This window comes from Gymnogyps californianus, chromosome 17 (genome assembly GCF_018139145.2).
Source record: "Gymnogyps californianus isolate 813 chromosome 17, ASM1813914v2, whole genome shotgun sequence".
Lineage (NCBI taxonomy): Eukaryota > Metazoa > Chordata > Aves > Accipitriformes > Cathartidae > Gymnogyps > Gymnogyps californianus.
This window is the reverse complement of record NC_059487.1, coordinates 11,228,841-11,247,650: the sequence shown is the minus strand read 5'-3', so window position 1 is coordinate 11,247,650 and position 18,810 is coordinate 11,228,841. Positions and strand designations below refer to the sequence as shown.

Sequence of the window (18,810 nt, the reverse complement as noted above, 5' to 3'; positions counted from 1 at the left end):
CTTCACCTGTGTAAATTCAAATAGTGTCAACCTTAGGTAGAATACTGCCCCAGGTATTTCAGAAGCTCACTCACTCTCATGAAAACAAAGCCTTCCTTAAGGCAGACACAGAGAACTTCTCTGTTTCTGAACTGTTAGGCCCGTTGCCTGTATGTTGATCTGACCCTCTCGCGGTAAGGACGCCCCGCTGCCGTTACACCCGCTGATGGAAAGCCTTGCACTCGGTCTGGATCTAGATTGTTTGGGCACCTGGACACCAGAAATTACTAGTAGGTAGTTACACTGCTACTGTGCAGTAAATAAAAAGGAATTACACTTCCTTTTGAATTTAATACTGGTGGAACAGTAGTGAAAACACCAAACTAGATAAGTCTACTGAAAATACTATCTGTAAGATCCATGCTGATGACTGTAGATCAATTTTGGAAGTATTTTCTACACAGTCAATCTGGTTTCCTCACATAAAATCTATTGTACACTTTAATCACCACAGTTTCCTGCTCCTTTTTACTGTTTTAGAGCCAACTAAATAAAGAAAATGAACAAGGGATTCTGTTATGATGTGCATCATTAACAGGACTGTTTATTAAATTCTTAATCGGTAACATCTGCTTGCTTACTTGTCCATGGAAGACAAATAGTAACTTGGTTGCTGGAACATTTATAGCTGCTTGAGATATGCAGTAACGAAGAATTATCTCTGACTTTTCGGTCTGAATTTACAGCGAACACAAAATGCCACAATGCTGTACTTAAAATAATTTCCAAAAGGAGGCATGTGCAATAAATTGTTAACAAAGTCTTTTACTCTCTTCAAAAATAAAAAGGTTGGTGCGGCATCGTCTTGTGCTTTAAGACAGAAGGCAAAGCAATTCCTTGATACGTTTTTGAACTTAACGTTTTCTGGCCAGAAAGAACATATCTCTTATCTTTTTATGTATGTACCATTCCATTTGGCATTGTTACACTGCAGAAGCCACAGAATGGAAGCAACAGTATTCTGTAAAAGAATTGTAATCTCTCTTCTGGTTTGAAAGAGGAAAAAGATGATGATAATCTAGATACAGTGATAAAGAAACCTAACAAGAAGCCAAAGCATACTCCTCTGTCTCTGCATTTTTTCTAAGAGCAGTCAACAAAATAAATCAATATCAAGAAAAACATTTCATTTGCAAACAAGCATTCAAAGCCATCCACCAAATTGCAGTTTGTTTGGTAAATAGACTCTGGAAAGGTAATCTGATGAAAGAGAAGTTAAAACTTGAATTTCAGCCTTCAGTTTAGATGCTGCCATAATTTCCAGCTAAAAAAAGAACAAATTAATGCATGATGCTGTAACAGCCTGATCCAGAGTTAGGTAATTATTTAACTAAGAATTACACTTGTTGGATGTGCACACAGAACTGTAAAGTTAGTATTACTGGAAATGGTGCTGCAATGGCCCTGTCACTGAGCTGAGATTCATTTTATCGTATGTCCGTGTGTTCTCTAGTGTGTACCTCACAGTAACACAAACAATTTAGATGAGTATAAACAGGAAGGAGAAGGTACACAATACCTTTTCTTCCTTTCTAACCATTTCACACAATATATGCCTGAATTGAGATACATGCTTTAAAAGCTACAGGCAAGATTAGAGGTCTAGTACTGAGTAAGTAACGGCTGTAAGCATCCCCTACTTATAAAGACGTAATATATTCTGTAATATTTAGGAAAGCGGTAAAATCCCATGTGATCATCAGATGACTAATGGCAGGAAAGCTTAAAATGCTGCCAGTTCTGGCCTGCGAGCCATTGAGGCCCACTGATTCAGAGCGACATCCCAGGGCATGGGCTTTCTCAATCTTGCCTTCTTTTAGGGCTGCAAAACCTTAATGGTTCTGCTATACTAAGAGTTTGTCATCATAAGGAGGAACAGGATTGCAGCCGGTAGGATTTGTCCTGTGGGGAGTAGGAAATAGCAAACAATAGGTTTATACATACTTCTTTTTTCCACATTGGCTGACAAGCAATGTAAGGTCTCTTTTGAATACTTGCTAACTTATTTTGATCTTGCTTTGTAAATGGAATCAGGACATCTTTGCGTATATTTAATCTGAAAAGAAAACAAAGTTGTTAAAGTTTCTCATATGCTTAATATTATTCCAACTTATTTCTTTATGTTAAGCCATCATAATGTCTGAAAAGAATAATGGACTGAAATGTCAGTTGTCTTTTTGTGCATTAAGTCAGATTGCATTTCCTGTCTATGAAACAGAAGAATACTTCTGTTTCTTTTGGGGAAATAACTAACCTCTCAAGATCAGATGGAAGGAGACCAAGCCACTTTATAGATGGAACGGTGAGATGATGGGCCTCAAAAGACATTGACTAAAATAAGAAAGGTCAACTATAACATTCAGTGACTTTTAGTTTAAATTATTTGAGATATATGCCTTCCAAGGTCATGGTCAGATTTTATTACAAAGATAGTTAGGTATTTTCACTATCAGAATGGTATAGGAGAACAGAGTGCAACTGAAGCTTACCATATCCCCTTGCCGGAAACCGTTCCTTCGCTAGGATTTGCACCCTTCAGCCTATGACAGATTCTAGACTAGTCCAATTTAGGCTGGTCTAGTCTGAATAGTTTTGTTTGGTTTTTTACAGTCAATATGAGTCTGATTGCCAAAAAAAAAAAAAAATTAAGCCAGGAGGAGCAATGACAATCAAATCTGCAAATTTCTGATATTTTCTACTGGAAAGTACCACATCATATAAAAATAGCCCAAACAAAGGTTCATCTGGTCCAGTATCATGCCTATAGTAAATATCTTAGGGAAAAGTGTAAAAACAAATAAGCAATTAATGATACTTCTCAGAATACTCCCCCTGCTCCCAACAGCTTGTGACTCCAACTTTCTGAGCAGAAGTGGTGGTGGTGTAATACTTGATTTCATCAGGTTGCTTTTAGAATCCATGAAAACTTTTGTCATCTATAGCACCCTACAGCAAAGTATTACAGTTAAATTACATGTTGTGTAAAGGAATACTTCCATTGTTTGTAATGAATTTGACATATTCTAGTATCATTTGATATACCTGTTGCTCTGTAACTGAACAAAATAAACTTTTAAAGGAACCTGACAATTTAATTTAATCCTAGAAGATGGTGTTTATCAGTTTACACACCTTGCAGGAGAGCTGAAGGCGTGACAGCTCACCTGAACTTGGGAGTTCTGTCTCCCTGGATGTCCTTGAGGCATATGTTATGACATATATTTGAACTCTGACATCATTGATGTCTGACAGTTTTCTGAAATTCGTTTTGTTTGGGTTTGGGGGGGGGGGGTTGGTGGGTGTTTTTTTTTTTTTGCTTTGGATGTTCTTTCTCCATTGCTCTACTGAACAGTTCACCCACCAGCTCCTGCCCTCTGCCTTCACCTTAGTCTGCCTGCCTTCCATGTTGTCTTCCTGTATCTTGTCTTTTAGCAATGTAATATAATAATGCCTTCTTGTTCCCTGAGCCTCTTCTTCCATAATGTTCCACACTAGCACATGTATCCATAAGCAAATTCTCACCCCAAACCAAAATCTTTACCAACATAACATGATTTTGTGGAGAATCACCCATCTCACAAGTTATGTCCTCCTCCTCCCAAGGTTCCTCCAGCCTTCATTTCTCTTCTAAGGCAGAAACAAAGCAAAGTGGCGAACACTTTTCTGTTTGGACTGCCTGAAAACTGCCTGTGCAGCAGGGAAAAACTGTGAAATACAGTTAAATGAAACACCTGTCATTGTTATCCAGTTTCTTTTTGTTGCAGGAAGAAGCCGTTTCTGCAGATATATAAGGCCTAAAAACTGTGTCTTTGTGTTGAAACAAAATGATAAAAGGCAGTAACCATTCTAACAAAGGCTATAACATTTCATACATTCCAGCTTCAAGGCTGGGCTACAAAACAGTGTATTTGAAGTGGAAAAATTGTACTCACCACAGATCCATATTTGTAGATGCACATTATTTCTACACCTAGGTTGCAGAATACCAAATGTCAAGTGTCTGTTTTTCTGCACACTGGGCACGTTTAAGAAGACTGCATTAAGAATTCAATTTTATGGCATAACAGTTATGGCTTTATGATTAGTGAGGTTCTTTATGATTTAGAATTATTTTTAGAGTATGTCAAAATAATCACAATTTGAGCATAATATGTCACCTTTATATAGTTAAATGTTTCACGCTGTCTGTGCATAGTCAATTCAAAACCAAGGATAATCAGCTCCTTTACACATTGTCCAACATCTGTCACGAAAAGTGTCTTTCTTTATCCTGTGTAATCCATATCTCTTAATACTATTGCTTTGAGCAGCTGCTTCTCATTTTGCAGTAATCTCCCTAATTTCAGGTGGGATCAGTGTAGATACAGAAGAGATTTTCTACATTTTGTGTATGTGAATTCAGATTCTGAATTCAAACTAAGGCATACACACTCACATACACAGAATCCCTCATGAAATGAGGGAAATTTCAGACCTGCTGCTGAGGTAATAGAATAGCACATAGAGAACGTGATGGACTTGTTTTAGGATTAGCTTTATACCTGCTGGCATCAGACCTGTAGTTTCTAGCTTTCACTACTGTAAACTATTGACATGAGTGCTGAATTATTAATATAAGTGTATGTGAACTACTTTAAAACCAATAAAAGACTCACTTCACTCAAATATACTATTTTCTTCATGTCTGTCTGGCCTAAGGATCATAATGTCGTTAAAAATTTTGCTTTATACCAAACTGAGCATTTACAAAAGTTCCTGTTATTTCCTTTTATTTCACAAAAGGAATCGTATAGCCAACAGCTGGAATTCTTGACAGAGCAACATTTGCAATGGTATTTAACTCTGTAAAGATATAGCTAGGACCTCTTGAGACTTTCAGAAGTGGTCAAGTGCCTAACTCCCATTAAAATCAGTGGAATCATGCAATAGATCATAAAATTCCGTTATCCTTATCCTCATTTTTAGGTCCACAGGTACTTTCAAAATCTAGCTCTATTCTGACCTACAAATTCTATAATTTTTTTTTTTCTTTTTTAGGTACAAAGTAAGATTCTTATTAATACCTCAAAGCACAAAAAATCATCACAGAGGGTAAGGGTACATTCAATGGGGATGTAAAGCCAGTACTGACGTTTCAGTTAAACTCCTTCCGTACTCCTAGATATATTCTGCATAAATCAGGAACCTTCTGATTGTGTTGGAACTCCGTGCTCTGAGTACCTTCCCATTAAAGTGAGAAAAGACACGCTAAATAAATTTTGCTTTCCTTTTACGTCATTGAACCTCTACAGATTTACCGTGTGGATCTGCATCCATAAGGGTGAAAATAGGAATTTGAAAAGAATCCCACAGCTTTCTGACCAAAAGTCGTGTATTAAGATCTGGTATGCCTCTTCCCTAAGGAAATACAATAAAAGCAGACAGTTTTAAATTAATTAAAACAACATCTGGCTACATATGTGTTTACATTTGTCGTTTAAAAGCAAGCAAACAAACAAAATGCTGGCAGAAATATTTCTCCAGCAGCTATTTTGCAGGGAAAGTTCTATGCTCCTATTTCGGCTCTGTGAGGAGGGAAGGAGGAATGGGCTGGGGAGCAGCATGGCAGATGTTCTGGATTAGAGGCACTGTAGAAGTATCAAGCATTCTTCTATTTGAGGAGTTAATTTTTAAGGTCTGGGAGTTGATGTATAGATATACCCTGGTATCTGTATAAGCTGGTGTAAGAAGGCCACTTTTTTCTTCTCAAAAATATTTATGGCACTAATGAAACAATATAAAATAAGTTCTTGCTATGACTGACTATAACTGGACAATATGCGGCATAGTATAAATACTTCTCTCTCTTAGGTATGGGGATACATTTTTTCCTCATTGTGGGCCAAATTTGTCCCAGAACAAGTAGGTATGCATATTCCATTTACGCATTCCTATTAATTCTCCAGGCTCCATAGCTCTTTCAGTACAATCCAAAATCAACCAATTCTGTTTCATTTGGGTTTGCTAGACCCAGGATCCAGAAGGACAAAAGGTTACTCAACAGTTAAGCCTTTCTGAGACTGAGTGGGGCAGCCACCTTGCAGCAGCACATGAATTTGATAAGCTACCATGCTCTAAGGAATGTTTGGAGGAAATAACTCTTTAGAATGTGTATTTTGTATTTCTATGAGGATAATAAAATTTAAAAAAAATATTGTTAGGCATGTTTCATATTAATTTTATTACGGTCTTTTGACCAAGTTTGAGCACCACTACAACGCTAAAGTATTATTTAATTCTTATGTCTAGCTAGATGATATGAAATGTAAGATGCATACCGTAATCATTATACACGGGAACAATTTATTGCAGAAGTCATCATCCAGGAGTCTCTGAAAAGTTGCATCTTTTTCTACAATTAACATAAATTTGGCATGTGAGATTAAATCTTTTCTGTTAAGGCTAGCTGCATGTAAAATGATCCATCACACCAATCAATTAAAACTAAATGCTCTAAAATACCTGTTCTGGAGCCAAAAGCAGTGTTCATGACTCAATTTCAGAGCCAACAAGCAAAGAAAAAATTACCAGAACATTGTTTAACTTGGAATATTCTTTGTTTTTACTTTATTTTTTTAGTCTACAATGAGAGTTCTTGCTCAAAGGATACTTTTAATTCCTTGAACATTAGATGGCACAGTGACTGCCTAAAACAACAAAAATGAGATTAATCATTTTAAATAGAGAAAATGATATATTTTAAAATAACAACATTAGGTAATGAAGGACCCAGTTACATCCTGAAACAACCATTCATCTTCTACATACAAAATCAATCCTGACATTTTCACCTCTTTATAAGCATATCAACCATTCATATCCTGCTCTATTGTATGGTTGTGTAGGAGTCTTCCTGTTATAACAAGATGCTTTTCAAAAGTGTTTGTGCTACTGTCGCAGAAGATTGTTCATCATATGGGCATTACAGAGATAACGATGTCCTGATTAATTTTTTATCTGTCTTAGCCAGAAAAAGAGTCAGCTTGGTGTGAAGATTGCAAATTTAATACAGGCTTAAAACATTTAAGTATTCTTTTTGGAAGACCATTAGATCCTTTCTTTTATTAACCTATAACCTGATTTTATAAGTATTTTGGAGCAACAATTTGAAGACATAGTAATGTTTACTTTACATCTCATATTAGGATTGGCTCAATCTGGCAAGCATATGGATGAGAAAACAGGAACTGGAGGAAGAACTTGGCAAAAGAGTATGTATATATTGAAGTGTGTGGTCTGTTTTTACTTCTGACTGCTAAATCACCTCCGGTGCCAGGGTGGAACAACTCAACAAATAAAAATACAAAGAGCGGTAGAAGAGCATTAACAACAGGGGACTTTACACTCTGCTTAAAAACCAAGTATAATAGGCAGCTAAGGTTATCTTTCCATTTTGAAATTACTGACATAGGCTTACGATGAACACATTTTCCAGGAAATCTTGACAACAGTCAGCAAGTCTGAGTTCTGTTCCTGCTTTCATATTCTGCACGGCTATAGGAAATCTTTCAGGACTAGATTAGTTGAATCTCATCTCCTCAAACCACTTTTGGCTCTTGACTCTTACGAAACCATGGTTATAAAATTCTCTTTAGCTCAGTATCATCACCCTTGATAAAAATAGTTGACAATACAAGCCCTTCTAATGTCTGTAATTCCTGTATAAGTGATAATCCTGAGACCAAACAGCCTGATATTACATACTTTTGGTTGTACAGTGCTGGGCACATGAAGACAATATCAACTCTTATGCTGATGGAGTATCATCATTAAACTTCTGTAAATGAGAACATAATTTGGGTCCAGAAAGAGATTTCTTTCTCTAATTATAGAGGCTCAGTTCAGTCTCTCATCTGTGCTGTTGCTACTAGAGGAGTCTGCCCAGTGTGGTAGAAGCAGCTCACTGAGGACCATATGAGTATGTTAACTCAGGCTGTAAGAACTTATTTTCTTACTCTGCCAGAAATCAACCTATTGTGACAGAAATGAAGTATGTTCAGAGTGCCCAGGATCCTTTGATTCAGAGCACTTATTTGACAAAACATTGTAATGTAAAGCCTAAGATACACAATATATATGCCTTCCTCTGCAAGGCTCCTGTGGTAGAAGGTAGTGCTAAAACCCATATCCAAAGCATATATTCCTGGTGAGTATATAGCTGAGCTTCAGAATTGCAATACAGTTGAGCAATACTTTTTATCTTGCTTTTTTCACCCAGGTTGTAATGTCTTAATTTGCCACAAGCACAGGTCTGTATAATAAATGTATACAGTAGCCTGAGCTACAAGTGCAGGATATCATGCAAACATAGATGCTATGAATTACTGTTGCTGTTTTATAATACATACTGTTGCACCGCAGGTACAATTCACTTTTGTACCATCTTCCTCAGTGTAACTTAAATTACCAGCAACAAAACCTTTAGCAGTAGACAGCTGAAAAAAACAGTAAATTGTATACAGTAAATTGGAAGTTACATGCTGTTATTTTACTATATTGCAGAGGCAAAACAAGAAACTTCTGAAAAGAATTCTGACCGGTAATAAGCAGTTATCAACTGCCGTAAACCTCTTAAATACTAAGCAATGTTGTTGTCATCGTGGACATAAAGGCATACTTACAATAAATTATGTTAACAACTGCATTTTTAGATACAAAGGAATTCTTGTAAGGCATGAGATACAAGTAAATTTGAAAGGTTGTTACATCTCTGACATACTTTAAATTTTCATTTAATCCCCAAGTTAGCAAATCATTTGAGTACAAATTGCTAAACAGATGTCTTGCACTCTGAAGTTTAAGCACTGCCTTCACTAGATAATAGCAAAAGACCCTGTGATTTTAGCTGGCAGTTTGTCCCAAACTCTTTGGAGCAAGCAAACTCTGTGCATTTCCTCTGGAGAAAGAAACCTTTCGAGTGCTATGATAAACCATAATTAGGTTTCATTTGCACATAGGACACTTTTTATTTTAACTAGGTATTTCCTACTAGTAACTTTTCTTGATATTTCACCTTTCAGTTCAATCTATATGATTTGGAAATAATGATAAAAACATTCATAATAAGCCACTTACTATATGTAGACTTCTCCGAGGTATCTTAAGCATGCAAGAAATGTCATTGATTATATTGTCCACAACACTTTGGCTACCAAACAGTAGTGTATCTGAATAATATATATCTCTATCAAGACAAAATATTGTATTTGTAATTATAATACTGAACCAGCTGTAGGCTCATGAGTATTTTATAGAGGGCATGGATAATCAGATCAACCTAAAGCATTTTACGTACAGGAATCTATTATCCTACAGGTTTGCATCCTACAGGCTGTTTTTCACAATAACGTTGTTAAAATACAACTTTATTTGAAATTACAGAAATGTATTATGTTACCTTTTAGTTGCATAAGTATTGCTCTGCACCATCTTATAGATCACAGATAATATTTTGAGCATCAGAGCTGAAAAAATACATTTTACAAAATATTTTATCCATTTTCAGAAATGCATATACAATAATTTGTCTTTATATTGACCCATATTTGTGCCTCATAAAACAAAACTTTGAAACATGTATTTTAATATGCTATGAAAATACAGAGAGATTGTACTAATCAATAGACTCAATGATTTCTAGCATAATTAGAAAAAATATGATGGAGTTAAGTGAGGGAATGTATGCCCTGCTGTCCAGGCCAAGAAATTAAATGACTGAGTTAGAAAAAGAAATTAATTTATTGTCTGTATTCCAAGATTCCTTTACTAGCTAGCTTTTTGAAGAAGGGTGATGTTTTTACATTAAGACCTTTTGAATATGCCTTCAGCTGATAGTCATTCAGGGAGGGTAGAAACTGTAAGAATGCTGTATTAATTTCACTGTCACTCACTATAATTTGATAGAGAAGAGAAAAGCTGAAGGGCTGGTCATAATATCAGGTTATATTAGCCATACACTTCTAAATCACAGTGCATTTTTTTTTTTTTATGGTTTGTTTGGGTTTTTTTTACAAAGTTTTGAACTAAAATACAAGAAAAAACAAGAATTCTGCTTTTGGACTTTTTTAACTTACCAAATTTTGGTGCTGATCTAGGGCAGTCACTTCTTATTTGTTTTGTAGTACAATGTGGTATCATCTGTAGGCCTACAGAATCTTTAAATCTGATACATTGCAAACAAATACAATAAAACTGTAAACTTATTGAGTATATGTAAATTGTTCTCTGCAAGGTAATTCAGACTCAGACCCCTTTCCTATAACCAAATATGCTAGTGCTATTTTCAGACTCAGTACAGAAACCATCAACTTGGGTGGAGTTGGAGTGGCCAAAGGAAAAAGGCAGGCAGTAGTCATCATCTGCCAAAATGACCCATTCAACACACTACTGAACTGCCCCCCGTCTGGTCATTGGCTTCAAAACATGAAAGAATTTCTCAAGAAGACTGAATTTAAGCCTAAAATACATAAGTTTCCAGAAAAAAGTAGAGACAAGAAAAATATTTTATACATGTTCATAATTGTTAATATATCAGCATCAACTATTGTTTAGCACGAAAACAAAGGAATAAATGACAGGAAAACATGTGAATCATTATTAGAATACAATTCAAGTCCAACATAGTGACTTTCTGACGTAGAATGTATGAAAAAGTGTTATTATTACAATAATATTATCTAATTTATGCCCTTAAATTATTATCAGAATAACTCAACTATATTCCATTATTAACTTTTGGAAACAAAAATGTGGTCCATTCTATTCTCTAAACAGTTGTTTAATCTAAATGAGCTCCACCATTTCATGCTTCACCATGTCATGTCTGAAGGTGCACATTTCACCAAAAGAATCAGTTCTTTTCTTAAGGACACTTAATTATTTTACTTAAAATTATTTTAGTGCCTTATGATATGACAGTTCTGTCTTTAAAGCATTCTTTTTCATTTCAGAGTTTTGTATGTACTTTTAAAAACTATTGGTGGTAAAATGGCTATAATTTTATCTAAACCCACATGATGTTTCTGAATTTCTTTCTCAAAGGTTTTGCTCCATGCATCCTTTGGGTGGCAGAACACACCACGATGCACATAGGTAAAGTGACAGCAATAACAAACAGCACAATGTAGCATCTGCCTGCCAGCTTTAAAGTAACTTTCTTGCCTTTGTGCTGCAACATTTAAAAGATATTTGCGCTTTTCACTTGCACGCTCCCTACATTGTAACTGCACAGGAGGAAAACAGTTAATCAAAACTTTGCTGGATTGCTCTCTCAGGTTAAATAAAGAACACTCCTTTCAGAAAACAGTACGCTGAAGAGCCTGATCAATGTGGCTCCCACGGATATTTCGTAAAGGCAACTGCAAAATGGCACTAGATCGGATATCCAGCAATTCTTCCTAGGATTGCATTTACCCCAGCAGAGTAGTTTTCTATAAAATCTTTCCACTACTGGGAAATCTATTCTCCCCTGCCTGCCTCCTCCGCCCCCAGAAAGATACAGCTGGACAACGGAGACTGATTGTACTGCTTTAGGCCTGGCATTCTCACTAATTGACATCATTCTCAGGTAAACACCTCTCTGGGCATCTACAAGTGTTTACAAGGAACATTTCAAACATGAAATCATTCTCTCGTTCTACTAGTTTGTGCCCAGCAGATTCCAGCTGTGTAGATTAGGTATGAAAAGGCTGCCTAAAAAAGACAAAAAATGCCCCACTGACTATATTTTCCTCCATTCATATTATATTTCGGCATTCTCTTTTTATTTTCATTTGTCTATTTATTTTAATCTTCTTAAACTGCTATATTAAAGTGGAATATATGTCACTATTCAATGGAAATGCATATCTCAGATTACATTTCTCCACCATGAATAATGGTTCGGCTTTTTTTAATGTGATTGATGAGTCTTATTTTTAACATACTGTGATGTTAACTTGTTTTAATTTGAACGTTTTTCCCCCTATGTGTTCTGATGGCAAATAAGATCTCACATGTCTTTTTCTAGCCTGGAATGCCGTTTCCCCAAAGATTGCCAAAAATTGCAAAACTTTGTTATAGTATTTTAATTTTACAGACATCTGAGTGAAACATTTTTGTCAAACTATCAAGACACAAACCATTAAATTCCCTGGAACATACAAGCCTTTCAGTTAACTCATTACCTTCAGGCCCCTCAGGTTTTTTGATTGACAGAAATTTATTATTCTCATTAAATGAGTATTCCACCAAAGTGTTACATGCAGAAGGTTTGCTATGCTTTCTCAACCTCAAATATTTGTAATGTGTCCACTTACAAGCACCTCTGCAATCTTATCAATCTAAATATCCTTTAACCCACTGACGTCCACAGCTATTACAAGGCAAGAAATAGATTTGTGTCTTCATTTATCCTTTTGTTTCTGTATTATAGAAAACAATTAATCTCTCAGTTTTAGGTATTTTCAGTTTAAATGAGTTCCTTGGAAAAATACTGTTGCACAAGCAACTTCTACAAATCACAAAGCGTGTTATAAAGGGAGGACAAGTTGGGTTTTCTCTGATCCTGTCTAGATAAGCTGGCATAAGATCTGAAGTTTAGGTAACACATTAGAAACTTGGTTTGCTTTATTTGGCTGGTAATGAACTTAGAACACAACATGGAGGTAAGAAATACAACAGGAAGAGGTGAGATGCATCTTCTCTGAAGAACAAAAAGATAAGTTTATCACTATCATTTTAAGAAATAAGATACCATGAGGAACAGCAGTGAAAAAGAAAAGAGGAAGCACAGAAAGGGCACTGGAGGATGAAATTGCTAGTAATTGTTTCCAGCCTAAAACAGATTTTTCACTCTAACACAACTTATCATTTCTGGTTTCTACTGCTTCCAGAAAATGATTGTTTATAGGACCTCTCTTTCCTTTCTAACCCCTATTACAGTAGTTTTACATTCCCCTTTATGCTATGGTCTGCTATTACTTGATACATGATGCCTGTTCATGCAGAGTGGTTACTAAGCATTATTTTTTATTTGGCCATTACTTTTTAAGAAGTCAAATTATTTATTGATTCTAATACTTATAGAACTATGTATGATTAACTTTTCTGGAAGTTGCATAATCAAATTTATATTCATGGCATTTATATTAATATAAGGCAGGACTTTAAAATATATAATACTTACTCTATGTTCCTCCAATCTGATCTGTTAGCCAGTGTGAGAACAGGTGCTTTTTTTTGGGCCAAGCTTTTAAGTACATCTTGAATAACATTTTCTATTGCTTCAAGAACTGCAGAACTGAAACAAAGAAAATTAATGATACAGATCATATGGGAAAATCTAGTTCTTCTTTGAGTTTTGATCATCTATCTCCACTCCTACAAAAATCATGTAATCCAAAACTGCTTCAAGGATACATTTGTTTCAAAAATGTGGAGGAACTCTTTTGTTTTTTAATTTTGTTTTGCTCAGTTTCTCTACAATCTTTGACTTTCCATTCCAGATGCATGACTGAGGACACAATTAAAAGTACATTTCTATTCAATCCTGAAACCATCAAATTTTTCACCAGCTGAACTTTTAGACCAACTGGATGGTTTGTGACTAATGATTAATGTTTTACTATAAATGATGTAATATTGGCTTTGGCTATGATTTGGGCTAAGTTGTTTTTAAATGCTGTAAATTTAAAAAATGTTCAAGAGTACAAATACTTCCTGTTGTGCCATTGCACGTTAACCTTTTGATCTGCTGCCCTGAACAAACTGTTAGGGTTTTAATTATATGAAGGCTTAGTCTCAACAGATGCACTGTGAAAAGAATAAAATCTGTATCTTTCACCTAAAAAGACAAAGTAACCTTGCAGCAGATCCCTTACAGCAAAACTGTAGGCTGGTTTGAGTGTTATGACAGATGCTTTTTATTTTCATAAGCAATCTGACTCCGACATTTCAGCTGTCCTTAAAATTACAAGTGTACTATATACCATCTTAAGTTTAGGTAGGAATTAAAAGAATAGACAAAACTTATTTTAGCTCAAACTTTTATCAGCAAAGTCCAATTTTGTCATTAAGTAATATACTAAGAAAGGATGAGTCAATACCAGTGCACACCACACAAAATGAATTATCCCACTGTTACAAAATCAGCAAGAATGTTTTTTAAAACGTAGCTATGAGTCTCCTTAAACAATAATGAAGTGTCATTAAAGCTCTCTTCTATCAGCAGAATATGTTTCCTCCATTTTGTAGCTCAGCTTCCACTTACTCCTCATTCTGCTGAAACTAGATTATCATTTTTTGAAGGCAATTTCTGGAAAGTATTCACCTTTTATTTTAAAATGTTATTCATAATAGTATCTGTATAAAACCCCCCTACTAGCATTACTAACATTTTTGTCCAATAATATTAAACCGTTCAACAAACACAATGTAAGATTTTTTCTGTTTTTCAGATGAATAAACTTGGATACAGAGAGACTACTGGCTTTCCAAAGGTGAAACAGTGAAGCATTTGCAGTGTTGATAATACAAGAAGGCCTGGTCATGCAGCCAATATGTAAATTCATTTTCTACTGTTAAATAGCTTCATAATCAGGTCCAAGATTCCCTAACTTTCAGACTCATAGTCTCTTTCTCCAAATTAAAATCCTACATCTCACTGCGATAGCCAAAAGAGAAATTCTATTAAGCACAGAGGAAATGGTTGGCTGGTGAGCTAAACGTAGAATGCAGCAAATGGTAAGAGTAAAATAGGTAAGCAAAGCTGACTATGGTGCAGACCTCCAACATAACAAAAATTAGAGTGTTGAAGACAATGAAAATAGGTATGGGCAGATGGATGAAAGAGCAGATAGGTAAATAGGAAATCTAAACCATGTCACTGCTTTGATACTCATAAATATTTTACTTATTCATTTGGTTCTGTCCACTGTAACTGTCTTAATATTCCAGATGTACTTCAAAGTTTGCTGCGGAATTTGAAAGTCCAGGTTTCTGTTCCAATCCCAATTTCCCAATTTACTGGCCAACAAAAGCTGTAAATGTGGCAAAATAGCAGGAAGAGGACAGCGATTCTCTGTGTACCCTCTGCTGATATTCTCTCTTTTTGCAGAGATTAACTGAGTTTTAATAAGCAAACATAAAATACTGGCCAAGTATCCCTACTTAAAATTCACTCCGGTTTAGTTAACAGCGAGATCAGAGCAGAGAAGGGGTAGGCACTGTATATCTCACAGGGTTTGCCTGCTCATTTCTAACAGGTTGCAGCATGAGTAGATACTTGTTTCTGCATAGCACGAGAAATGGTCTTCAACATTAATAGCATAAAAGATTAATATTATAGCACCTTTAGCAAGCAAACAATATAAATACACAAGAGAAACAGTTACAAATAAAAATCCGCAATGTAATAAACCAACACACTCCAAAACCCAGAACTGTACATCGCTAAAGCTCTGCAGTTCCCATACCCTGCCACAAAGACCAAGAACTCAGGATTATTATTATTATTATTATTATTCTTTTCCTTTAAAAATACTTTTAAGATGCTCCCAGTCTGTGCTAGCCTCTGAGGCTGATATACTGTGTACAGAAAGAGTCTTTAAAAAAAGGATGAGAGGTTTTTGTTAGTGAAATTCAGTATGTTTGTTTTGTCATGGTTTTCTGTATTTCTGTCTGTACCTGCAGACTTTTTAGAGAGGTGTGAGGGAATGGAGATGCTGTTTGCAGTGTAAGACCCCCTTTGTTTTTGTAGGGGAGTATGTTTTTCACTTTTGCACAAGACCATCAGGTGCAATGGTGCACTACCTACTTAAGTATTACCACAGAAAGAGAGTATGGGTGCTATTCTTCACATCTTTTACCTAGGGACGTGGCTCTCATGACCAGACAGACTTGTTTCCCTGAAGCTGGCTTTGTTCCCAGCTGGCACTTCAGTGGAACACACACTGTGGTCCTCCATCAAGGTTGGTGCAGACCAATCCAACTTCTCTGGAAGGGATGAAGCCATGTTAAAAAGAGGCAAAAAAGATTACCAAAGAAATTAGAAAAGGCTATTCTGCGTGCTGGACTTAAAATTCATCATCTAAGGTCAAACCATAGTGCCAGAGAGAAAAAGCAGAAAGTTTCTGTAGAAACCAATGTCAATATTTTCCCGCCCTTCCTGACTGACTGACCAAGGGCTTTTCCCGCCCTTTCTAACAGACAGGGGCTGGCCCTGTCCTTCCTGACTGACAAGGGCTTTTTCCCCACTCTTCCTGACTGACCAATGGCTTTTCCCGCTCTTGCTAACAGACAGGAGGTGGCCCCACCCACCCTAACTGCCAGGGACCTTCTCCCGCCCTTCCTGACCGACCAATGGCTTTTCCCGCTCTTGCTAACAGACAGGAGATGGCCCCGCCCACTAACTGCCAGGGACCTTCTCCCGCCCTTCCTGACTGACCACGTCCTCCGCTGGGAACTGAACGTCAAAACTGTCTCTGGAGCTGCTGTGCGTGAGCAGACATTTAATCACAAGCTCTGTACCACCCAGATCTCGGGGTCACTGGAATAAATCTGGCCAGACTGGCTAAAAAGCGGCCAAATGGCTCATCAATACTTTTCTCATCCTTTCTGAATGACTAGCAATTTTTTTCCCTCAATATCAATTGTCTCTTCCTGACTGTTCTTAGTGGCTGGAAGAAAGCTGAAAAAGCTGAAAGCTCCAGTGCAGCTCCAGGTGTTGAAAAATCAGCTTCCTTCCCCGAAACAGAATACAACTTCTATTGAGATTAAAGATTTAGCACTATTTTTATCATTTGCCTTCAGCATTCTGAATTTTTAGAACAGACTTGGGATATGTTTTCAAAATCTTTCTCAATACATTGTTAAAAACTTGTGTTCTGAACAAACAATAAACCCCCAATTCTAAGAGTAATGAATCACCAGCTTCCAAGGAAGCCAAGATTTAAGAAAAAATGCTAAATTTTGTAAGCTTATGGCTGAACCAGGACTTTTATGATTCGCGTGGTGTCCCTCAGCCAGAGGGTGTCACTTCAAAATGGACGATACACGGCCAGAGACAGAGTGCGAATTTGAAAAGAAACCCCACATGCGATTATCATTTTGGTGCATTGCATACCTGTTGTCTTTAGGTGTTCACCTTTTCCTATGAAAGTTCCAGTCTCCTCTTTCACTTCAGAAAGTTTAATAAACTCATTGTGATTTTAAGGAGAAAACCCAGTACTTCTGGGAGACCTTGTGAAGGCCAGAAGAGTGCACCAGTACGTGGCCAGTTCCTGTTCATTGCTGAAACAGCCCCCCTGCAGCCCCAAGTACTCCCGGAGCAGAACAGCATGCTCGGTTTCTTCAGTCGGTTTTGACTGCAGAGATGAGGGCTCCTTCACTGGCAGCTCGATGGTGAAAAAAACCCAAATCCTAGGAATTTAAACTGCTCTTACCTTTGCAGTTATGATATGCCAAAGTGTATTTTCAACTCCTAACAATGTCATCGTAATTGACTGCCTTAAAGTAGTCATTCTGAGAGTGTTAGCAGTTACTAAGGAGATAAATATCTTGAGGCTTGTCCTTTCTAGAAAAAAATTTTTAAAGCCCAATGTTGATAACATCGTCTTTTATGCACAGCAGTCAGTAATATTGGAAGCTGTGCTGTATCTAGCTCGCTGCCAACAGCGTTTCAAATGTTGCGATGCTTAGACTTGTTGTTAGCAAATTAGATGACATAGTGCTTAAAATGTTGGAGGCAGCTGGTTTCTCCTGCCGTTCCATTAGCTACTACCCCTGAACCTTTCTTCTTCAGTACTTGTAAGAGTAAGCCGTCCAAATCCAGCTTGGGTAGGTAATTAAAAAATTCATGCATTGATTTATTCAAGGAAAACCTCAGGCTATGATGATATGAACACAAGGTGCTTCAATTAACAGAGGCAAGCAAAAGAAAGGGGAATTAATAAATTGAAATTTTCAGATCTTTCATCTTAAGTCTTTGGCCTTTAGGTACCTTGAGATCACTCCGGAAATATTTATGTAAAATCTCTGTAGCTCTTTCCAACAATTCAACATCAAAATCAACAGATTTTTGTTTGATATAGAACTGACAAAATTATATCATGCCCCTAGCAACAGATTGCAAACAAAACTATATACATCAACTTGTGAGAAGCTAATGTAATGACTTGTCTCTTCTTCATAGCAGCAAACAGCAACTATAAAAAAGCACAACCAAAATACTCAATGCTTATACGTAAGTTAACAAAACAGAGATTGAAAAACAAGCAACAATTACAAAAATTTCTATGCTTCAACCTTAATATTACACACATATATGTAAATATATATACATGTATATGTAACCACATAAACTAGTATCCAGAATATGACCGGTAAATAAACTACAATCAATAAATGAACTAGCAGGTTCATTTCCTAAAGCTCTCTTCCTTTCTTTCTTTCACCTTTTTAAACTCTGCTTGGAAAAAAAAAAAAAAAAAAACAAAAAACCAAACCAACTGACTGCATTTTTTATATATATTAGAAGGAAAAGCAATAATGAACCATTATTATATGTTAAGATGGAAAGAAAAACGTGAACAAAGCAATGTAACTGTTGCAGTTATCTCAGTGTTTGTCTTGCTTCTACAAAGATGTGCAGTAGAGGGCACCACAGATGGCAGAGAAAAGAAGATTACTACTTTGAAGCTGTTAAATTTAACACTATGATTTCACTAATCCTTGATAAAACAAGCATGATAGGTA

General features: G+C 36.3%; 1 protein-coding gene across 1 annotated transcript; it reads right to left on the bottom strand.

The window, feature by feature from the left end:
* Window positions 1–1,183: 1,183 nt before the first annotated feature.
* On the bottom strand, window positions 1,184–16,021 carry SPO11 (SPO11 initiator of meiotic double stranded breaks). The gene is made up of 13 exons (XM_050907490.1): window positions 15,924–16,021; window positions 13,244–13,357; window positions 10,152–10,240; window positions 9,476–9,542; window positions 9,154–9,262; window positions 8,427–8,513; window positions 6,689–6,725; window positions 6,357–6,466; window positions 5,337–5,436; window positions 3,972–4,009; window positions 2,294–2,370; window positions 1,984–2,095; window positions 1,184–1,303 (listed from the first exon to the last, which is right to left on the bottom strand). Exons 1-13 carry the CDS (start codon window positions 16,019–16,021, stop codon window positions 1,184–1,186), a joined length of 1,158 nt encoding a protein of 385 aa, XP_050763447.1.
* Between the last annotated feature and the right edge of the window lie 2,789 nt (window positions 16,022–18,810).

Excerpts from the sequence above, each read along its gene's own strand:
- SPO11 (XM_050907490.1), bottom strand. The coding sequence starts at position 16,021 with ATGGAGGACCACAGTGTGTGTTCCACTGAAGTGCCAGCTGGGAACAAA. Across the intron at positions 9,263-9,475 it reads AATACTTATGCAACTAAAAG|AGATATATATTATTCAGATA; the intron begins GTAACATAATAC and ends TTGTCTTGATAG. Across the intron at positions 6,726-8,426 it reads ATTGTACCTGCGGTGCAACA|GCAGTCACTGTGCCATCTAA; the intron begins GTATGTATTATA and ends TTGTTGTTTTAG.